This window comes from Ipomoea triloba, chromosome 6 (assembly GCF_003576645.1).
Source record: "Ipomoea triloba cultivar NCNSP0323 chromosome 6, ASM357664v1".
Taxonomy (NCBI): domain Eukaryota; kingdom Viridiplantae; phylum Streptophyta; class Magnoliopsida; order Solanales; family Convolvulaceae; genus Ipomoea; species Ipomoea triloba.
In genome coordinates this window covers 25534088-25543820 of record NC_044921.1, presented here as the reverse complement: position 1 = coordinate 25543820, position 9733 = coordinate 25534088, and the positions used below count along the sequence as shown (strand labels likewise).

At 34.0% G+C, this 9733-nt stretch overlaps 1 protein-coding gene across 1 annotated transcript; it reads right to left on the bottom strand.

Moving 5' to 3' along the window:
- Positions 1 to 62: 62 nt before the first annotated feature.
- Positions 63 to 1152, bottom strand: LOC116023735 (plant UBX domain-containing protein 7-like). The gene is made up of 2 exons (XM_031264743.1): positions 475 to 1152; positions 63 to 437 (listed from the first exon to the last, which is right to left on the bottom strand). Exons 1-2 carry the CDS (start codon positions 1150 to 1152, stop codon positions 63 to 65), a joined length of 1053 nt encoding a protein of 350 aa, XP_031120603.1.
- Between the last annotated feature and the right edge of the window lie 8581 nt (positions 1153 to 9733).

The following is a 9733-nucleotide window of genomic DNA, read 5'->3' as shown; positions in this document are numbered from 1 at the left end:
TTTAAAAAAAAAAAAAAAAAAAAAAAACAAACAAATAAACAAACAAACAAACATATATATCTTCAATCCCAAGTTACTATAATCATGGAGTTACTGATGCCTGATTCCTCGAAGCTCATTTTAGTTGTATACTCCAGAACAACCCTCGGCGCTCCGGGGACACCCGCCGGCACCAACCGGAATGGCTTTGTTCCGACGTGGAGATGGCAGAAAGACCACAACAACTGAACCGGATCGCTACGCAAAAAACTCCTTTGCAGCCTTCGCCCGTCAGGTAGCCGAATTCCAACTCTACACACCAGATTTGCGTCACTCATCAATGGCTCTTCAGGAAGATCGGGATAATGCATGACGTCATCCTCCTCCTCTTTCTTCGTCTCCGTCGTCTCATTCTCCATGGCTTCTCCTTCTTCTTCTTCTTCTACTACTTCTACTGGCTTCGATTTGCGATCGGCGTTTGTTGCAGTAGCTTGCGAGATAATCGGACGGCTTTTGATCCAAAAACGGTTGAAGGCCTTCCTGGAGCAGGGAAGTATCAGGTTGAACCGTTCCGGTCCAGGATTTCATGTTCCGACCGGTGATAGGGTCGATCACCAGAACCGCCGGCATGGAAGTGAGATTGTAGTAGGTGCAGACCTTCCGGCCTTCCTCCGTGTCGCGATCGTACTGCCAGAACACGAAGGAGCTCCTGATTATCTGCGCGACGGATTCGTCGGCCCAAATATCGCGGTTGAGAACGTGCGACGCGAATTCTCCGGCGGATTGCACGTTAACCAGAAGCCACTTGTCCTGAACCCTAGCCACATCCTTGGAGCCCTGGAACGATCCGTAGTACATCAATTCGTAAGGCGGCCGATACAAAGCGGCGAGATCCGTTCCTCTATTCCCGCCGTTGTCTTCGCGGTTTGAACCGCCATTGTTGGAGGAAGAAGATCCCCATAAATCTTCCACCATCGGCGAGGGTTCGTCTCCGTCCCTACCGCCGCCAAAATCTGACGGTGATAGGGGCGGCTGTTCCAATACTCCGCCGTTTGCGAAAAAGAGTGAAAGTGCCTCGTCAAGCATCCCGCCTGCGGCATCAAGGAACTGCCTTGCCGTATCGGCAGAGATGCCGACGGCGACCTCAAGAAAGGAATCAACTGTATCGTCCATTGTTTGCAGATAGAAACCCTACCGGAGATGAAGATATATATGAGCTGAGAGATGTTGAGTGTGGGTAGGTATCGAAGGATCAGCATGGGATTTATTTATAGGTTATAGCCTATAGGTAATGCTGTTCCATCTAATTTTAGGATTCTTGCTTTGAATTAAGCGTAAGAATCATAAACCCAATACAACTAGAAGTAGTAATTAAAATTTATAAGTTATTAATTATATGTATATTGAAAGCTCATTAATTAATGTGTTTCCCATACACTTTTGGAAAACTAGTTATTACCCATTATTATTATTACTTTTTAAATAGATTAGTTAGATTTTTATCTTCTTTTTTTTTTGAAGGAAGATTTTTATCTTTTTTATTTAATTGTCAGCTGAGTTTTTTAATTTGAAAGTGGTGAAAATTTTAAGCAGTCAAAAAAATTGTAAATGCTTTTTAAAAAAACTTACTTTCGATAATATATAATTATATATAAAAAAAAATTAACAAGAGACTTTATGGTCAATTGGTCACACAAGTGGAATAACTTTAGTTCTTTGGAAGTTAATGCTTAATGGGATTCTTTGAGATCTCCTCCAACCTGCTAGAAGCATGCAAGGGCAAAATGTAGCATCAATGGAAAGTAAAAATGGTGCATGGTTACTAGCTATAAGCATAATCGAACATTAATTTTATAGTATGTATATTATCTTGTATAACTAGAGATATACCCCCACCCCTCTAATTTTGATTTTCTTTGCTCTAAGAAACTTCTTTGTGTTACGTGAAGATATAGTATGGATGTTTACATAGAAATGATGAGAGCTCCTATTCATTGTGTTGTAGGATAAGGAGAGTCTGGACATCTAAACTCTTTTGGCATTATCTAAACAAAAAGTCAAATTATACAGTATCAATATTATCTAAAATATATTGAAACTTCTTATTGTACGCCACTTGGGATGTAGTGCAGAGAAGTCTAGTGCTTGCACTCTTGACATTACAGTTAGTTAAAGATATAAACTCGAAAACTCGAAAGTATGTAGTGCAAGGAAGTCTCGACACTACAGTTAAAGATATAAACTCGAAAGTATGTAGTGCAAGGAAGTCTCGACACTACCGTTAAAATGTAAACTCGTGCAAGAAAGTCTCGACACTACCGTTAAAGATGTAAACTCGAAAGTATGTATTGCAAGGAAGTATCGACACTACAATTAAAGATATAAAGCTGTTTTAACTCGTGTCAAGGAGCCTTGAGGGATATAAGGCCGTTTTAACTCGTGCCAAATGGATATTGTTTCATATAAGTTGAAGCGTATGTGCTTATGAAGAGACGAGAGACAAAGCTGTCCCATTTGGTCATCATATAAGTACGGTATGAGTATTAGAGCTCTAGATGGTCGGAGAGGCCGTTTTAGCTCGTGCCAAATGGATATTGTTTCATATAAGTTGAAGCGTATGTGTTTATGAAGAGACGAGAGACAAAGCTGTCCCATTTGGTCATCATATAAGTACGGTATGAGTATTAGAGCTCTAGATGGTATTCCGATTCTCCACTTGGTTGTCTCGACTTTGACTTGAAAATTTAGTTGAAGGGCCTTTTGAATGCGGCTTATTCTTTCATGGAGGGTACTTAATATCCGCTGAAGGGTATCCGCTCCTAAATTTATGATTTAAGAGAATGTTTACATAGAAATGAGAATGTTTACATAGAAATGAGAGCTCTTATTTATAGCTGTAAGATAATAAGAGTTTTGATATGTTTAAACTCCTTTCACCAAAAAAAATAAAAATGTTTAAACTCCTTTCATATTATCTGAGTAAATAAATTAGTTCATATTATCTGAATAAATAAATTAGATAATATCAGTATTATTTAAATATATATTCAAATATACTAATTAAAAAATATTCATCTTTAACAAAATTTCAGTTTCAACGTGTGTATGTATATACTAGCGGTGGCACGCGCGATGCGCGTAGTATAATGCCCAACAAAGATCGAATAAATACAATGATATTAAAAAATGTGTTAAAATCTAAATTCTTTGGTATTTATTTTGTAATTTTTTTTGTTTAAATTTGAATTTAATTAAGAGGTCAAGAGTGTTATTTCAATAGTTATGTACGATATAAATATAAAGAGCTAGTTTATTTTTGTCAAACGGAGATTCATACATACAAGTTTATTGATAATAAATAGAGTTGTAGCATTTATATATACAAGTTTATTAAAATTGTAGTTCATTCTCCTACATCATTGTTAGTGTCCTACTTTGGGTTTTTTGTTCGTACAGTTTCTAAAACAAACATAGAAACTTGTGTTTTTGGTTGTTCATATCTCATATTCAAATAAATGTACTAACATGTAATGCTTTTATTTCTTTAAATAAAGTTAGTTGTGTTGCACGAAAGAAAACATAAACAATTTGAAATGAAGACTTATACATGTATTTAAATTATTGTCCATCTCAATAAGAAATTTTTTTTTTAAACCATAAAGCTGCAAACCATGTGTCCAATTCTATAAGTTGATTAAATAATTTTTTGTTATATTTTTTAAGCATGAAGTTGAACAATTTGTCAGGATCTGTTGTAAATTGTGTATATATGTTTGTGTCTTAAGTAATGATGTATATAATTATATATGTTTGTGGCTTAAGTAATGATACGACGAAGAACAATCACGCGACATACATATATATAAGCTATGAGTTAAGTAAATCGAAGATGAAATATACATATCACAGCAAAATATATAGATATATCAACCTAACAATGAAAGTTCAGCAGTTTAGGAAATTACATGGATATCATTTGGTAAGATCTCATGTCCTTCAAAATTATTGTTTTCACTTATTGTAGTATGGAAATTGTAAATTCGGAACTTAGCTTTTCATCATCAGTAAAAAAGAAATACCTGAGCGTCGTTGTAGATTTTTTTTTTTTTGCGTAGATGTGATTCCACAATGGTTTTGTAAGAATTTTTTTTAGCAAAGGTCGTAAAAAAATTTTGGTATGGAAATGGCGTTGTTACAATGGCCATTTGTATTGAATGTTTTTAAAACTGTTTTTGGCATTTATTTCAATGTTATTTTATATAAATATATAAATATATAAATAAATAAATAAATAAATAAATAAATAAATAAATATATATATATATATATATATATATATATACCTTGTAAGTGCAGCATGAGTCACGTGGTACCCCACCCTAAATGTCGATTTGTTCTTTAAGCATAGTGAATTTGGTTGTCCAATCCAATCACTCCTATCATTTTGTTGTTGTATTCACCAAATAACAGGTTTACGCGATCCTATCTTTCTCATTATTGATGGTGGCGGCTAACTATTCCGACACAACAAAAAAAAAATCCAATCACTTAATTTTTTTTATATATTTATGGTCTTCTTAATCTTGTCTTTTCTTAATCAGTATCAGCTCCATAATTAAGAGTGCATAATGAGTCATGTTGTGGTCTCCCACCATTATATTATTGCTTTTTTTTTTATTTTGTAGATCTTGTTTATGTTGTGGTCTCCCACCCTTCTATTATTGCATTTTTTTTACATCTTGTTTTTGTTTTATCAGTACTGTCCATTGTTAATAATGCGTAATGAGTCATGCAGTAGTCCCCCACAATGGCTACAGGTTTTCCATCTCATCTGTCATGCCACCAATAATTTTGGCCTTTGTAGTGATCGCAAGACCCAAGAAGTGGAAGATGAATGAAGGAGAGGAAAATATAAAGATACTTTCTCCAGTGATCGCCGCCTGAGGAGGAGATCACTGGGGACAAGTTCCATCGGTCTGCTGCTGTTCGTCGTAAAGACTGAGGGGACAAATCAAACTGTCCAGTCAAGCACTTGAATTGAATATGAAATTTGATAAAACACAATATGCAACTGGAAAACTCTTTAACTCTAACACGTCGTTCAGTCCAGCATGAGTCCCAAAAAGGGCCAGCAAATTAGATGACAAACACATAAATTAAAGTTTACTTTCTTTCAGTATTTATGCGTATCCAGGCTAGATTTTGGAGTTTCACATAATTGCCCATAACTTGGTCTCACATTTATTTGCCAGGACAGGAACTCGTTCGTCCGTTGCTGCTGCCGTCGTCGCCAACCACCATCAACGGTAGAGCTTCGCCCATGAATAGATAGATGATGTCCTCCCATATCCTTGAAGACTCGTCTTACTGCTCGGATTTTCAGTCTCACCATCCGTTGACTTGCACCTGCTGCTTCGGCGAACCTTGAAACAAAATTAGAAAAAAAAAATCAGCATCTTCTTCACAAATTTATCTCATATGGTTATTTTTTATATCCCAATTTTATTATAAAAATAAATTACTCTAGACTGTAAAGGAATTGTGGAGAGTGAGTGAAAGAGAGTCTGCGATCTGCAACTCCATCTGTGAGGCAAGATGGCTGTCAATGAGGAAGAAAATAACACAGTGGAGTGGGTGAGTGGGTGGATTAAAAAAAAATTAAAAAAAGATGATAGTGGAGTGGTTGGACGAAAAGACAAAAGGATAAAGAGGAAGAAAACAAAANTAAATAAAGTTAGTTGTGTTGCACGAAAGAAAACATAAACAATTTGAAATGAAGACTTATACATGTATTTAAATTATTGTCCATCTCAATAAGAAATTTTTTTTTTAAACCATAAAGCTGCAAACCATGTGTCCAATTCTATAAGTTGATTAAATAATTTTTTGTTATATTTTTTAAGCATGAAGTTGAACAATTTGTCAGGATCTGTTGTAAATTGTGTATATATGTTTGTGTCTTAAGTAATGATGTATATAATTATATATGTTTGTGGCTTAAGTAATGATACGACGAAGAACAATCACGCGACATACATATATATAAGCTATGAGTTAAGTAAATCGAAGATGAAATATACATATCACAGCAAAATATATAGATATATCAACCTAACAATGAAAGTTCAGCAGTTTAGGAAATTACATGGATATCATTTGGTAAGATCTCATGTCCTTCAAAATTATTGTTTTCACTTATTGTAGTATGGAAATTGTAAATTCGGAACTTAGATTTTCATCATCAGTAAAAAAGAAATACCTGAACGTCGTTGTAGATTTTTTTTTTTTTGCGTAGATGTGATTCCACAATGGTTTTGTAAGAATTTTTTTTAGCAAAGGTCGTAAAAAAATTTTGGTATGGAAATGGCGTTGTTACAATGGCCATTTGTATTGAATGTTTTTAAAACTGTTTTTGGCATTTATTTCAATGTTATTTTATATAAATATATAAATATATAAATAAATAAATAAATAAATAAATAAATAAATAAATATATATATATATATATATATATATATATACCTTGTAAGTGCAGCATGAGTCACGTGGTACCCCACCCTAAATGTCGATTTGTTCTTTAAGCATAGTGAATTTGGTTGTCCAATCCAATCACTCCTATCATTTTGTTGTTGTATTCACCAAATAACAGGTTTACGCGATCCTATCTTTCTCATTATTGATGGTGGCGGCTAACTATTCCGACACAACAAAAAAAAAATCCAATCACTTAATTTTTTTTATATATTTATGGTCTTCTTAATCTTGTCTTTTCTTAATCAGTATCAGCTCCATAATTAAGAGTGCATAATGAGTCATGTTGTGGTCTCCCACCATTATATTATTGCTTTTTTTTTTATTTTGTAGATCTTGTTTATGTTGTGGTCTCCCACCCTTCTATTATTGCATTTTTTTTACATCTTGTTTTTGTTTTATCAGTACTGTCCATTGTTAATAATGCGTAATGAGTCATGCAGTAGTCCCCCACAATGGCTACAGGTTTTCCATCTCATCTGTCATGCCACCAATAATTTTGGCCTTTGTAGTGATCGCAAGACCCAAGAAGTGGAAGATGAATGAAGGAGAGGAAAATATAAAGATACTTTCTCCAGTGATCGCCGCCTGAGGAGGAGATCACTGGGGACAAGTTCCATCGGTCTGCTGCTGTTCGTCGTAAAGACTGAGGGGACAAATCAAACTGTCCAGTCAAGCACTTGAATTGAATATGAAATTTGATAAAACACAATATGCAACTGGAAAACTCTTTAACTCTAACACGTCGTTCAGTCCAGCATGAGTCCCAAAAAGGGCCAGCAAATTAGATGACAAACACATAAATTAAAGTTTACTTTCTTTCAGTATTTATGCGTATCCAGGCTAGATTTTGGAGTTTCACATAATTGCCCATAACTTGGTCTCACATTTATTTGCCAGGACAGGAACTCGTTCGTCCGTTGCTGCTGCCGTCGTCGCCAACCACCATCAACGGTAGAGCTTCGCCCATGAATAGATAGATGATGTCCTCCCATATCCTTGAAGACTCGTCTTACTGCTCGGATTTTCAGTCTCACCATCCGTTGACTTGCACCTGCTGCTTCGGCGAACCTTGAAACAAAATTAGAAAAAAAAAATCAGCATCTTCTTCACAAATTTATCTCATATGGTTATTTTTTATATCCCAATTTTATTATAAAAATAAATTACTCTAGACTGTAAAGGAATTGTGGAGAGTGAGTGAAAGAGAGTCTGCGATCTGCAACTCCATCTGTGAGGCAAGATGGCTGTCAATGAGGAAGAAAATAACACAGTGGAGTGGGTGAGTGGGTGGATTAAAAAAAAATTAAAAAAAGATGATAGTGGAGTGGTTGGACGAAAAGACAAAAGGATAAAGAGGAAGAAAACAAAAAAAAAACGAAAAGACAAAAGGATAAAGAGGAAGAAAACAAAAAAAAAATGCCAAACTCGTAATTTAAAGAGGAAGAAAACAAAAAAAAAATGCCAAACTCGTAATTTGATAAAAATTTGGAATCAGTGCTTGATTGTCCCCATGGCCCCCTGTTTTTTATTTTTGTCGGCAAACTTTATCCCCATGGCCCCCTGTTTTTTATTTTTGTCGGCAAACTTTATGTATAATATAGAAAGCAGGCCCACGAGAGTAATTGAATATTTGTCCTTAAGCAGTCGGAGGCCCACGAGAGTAATTGAATATTTGTCCTTAAGCAGTCGGAAAGTGAACGGAGTAATTGAATATTTGTCCTTAAGCAGTCGGAAAGTGAACGGCTTTGTAGTATCATGTAACTCACGCTCTGCTGTAATATAACAATTTCCTTTGTAACCTAAATGGAAAGAATTTTTTGAATTAGTAAATCCAAATTATATTACATATAATCATATTCAAGAGCTTAATTATAATCTCAAATACATTAATAATGAAAGCCATTTGTATTGATACATTTGATATCACTACTTAATTATTATTATTTAAAATAAAAAATATTGACAAAATACTAAGTATAGAGATTTATCATTGCTATCATTAGTCAATTGTGGTATGGAATTTAAGTCAAATCCACTCACAAAATCCTTGTTTGAATTTGTGGTATCATTCACTGAGTTTGCTTTAGAAAATCATATAAATGTTAGTACAACAGTTATACGAAAATAGTTGTAGAGGAAAAAAAATATATATGATTAATAAAAAAATAGGAAACATATATACTATTTCTAATGTTGCTTAAAGGTAATATATTCGGTGTATTTTGTTTTCTTGGAGTTGGATCGCAAAAATGTAGAACAATATTGAAATATAAGTTTAACACAGAAGGTATATATATTCGAATTTTTTCATATAAGAAACATAACATTTTAATATTGACATTACGACCATAATAAAGTAATAAATAAGGATGAGCAATTATAAGATAAGATTTATATGTTTCAATTTTCTTCTTAAGCATGCATATAGTAATTAAGAAGCATGAAAAAGAAGTTAGTACAGGCATTACCATTACCTTTGTCCTGCTCATATTCGTGTGACCAAAAAATTAATTACATCGAAGTTGAATTCCCAACCTTAGAAATCAGGAAGGCTTGAGAAGAGGTCAAGCTGGATAATACAATATATATAATTGCAAAAATTTGGTTAATTTAATGCAAAATTAAAAGGTAGCATCGCAGAAAGGAAAGATTTATTGAGATTTTGGGTTGAAATTAAATCTAGTAAATAGAATAATGGAAGTTGAAACAATGTTTTATCGTTTGAGTTTAAAGGTTTAAAAAAAATAAAAATAAGTTACGTGTAAGAAAAAGAAGAAAAAAATTGAAAGATTCTAGAAATAACTTTGATAAAAGATTTCCATTAATAAAAGGTTAAAGTCTATAAATTAAATATGCATCACCTTATTGCAGTCTGGCACACCAGGATGAGGGGGATTTAAATTTGAAATCCCATGTGCATATAATTCCAAGGAGACATTCTGCGCTTCCCATGTGCAAAAGATGCAGCTTTCTTCAAACCATGCATGAAAGTAATTTACATTGTTGAGGTCCTTGAGCACCTGTGGCCATATGCCTATGTCGGCATTTAATAAATGACATTTTTTTTAATTAAGCCATGCTAAAATAATTCATTAAGCTTTGTGCTTGTCTGACTCTTGGAATCAGATTCCACTTCACATGGCAACAAGAATTATCGGTCAACAACTAAACCAAAAACACAAGCATATATCAATTTTAATGTTCTAAATTTCTTCCCTC

What these genes read in the sequence shown, in the direction of transcription:
- LOC116023735 (XM_031264743.1), bottom strand. Translation starts at nt 1,152, where the DNA reads ATGGACGATACAGTTGATTCCTTTCTTGAGGTCGCCGTCGGCATCTCT. An exon ending in AAAAGCCGTCCGATTATCTC is followed by an intron (nt 438 to 474) that starts GCAAGCTACTGC and finishes CGCAAATCGAAG; the next exon opens with CCAGTAGAAGTAGTAGAAGA.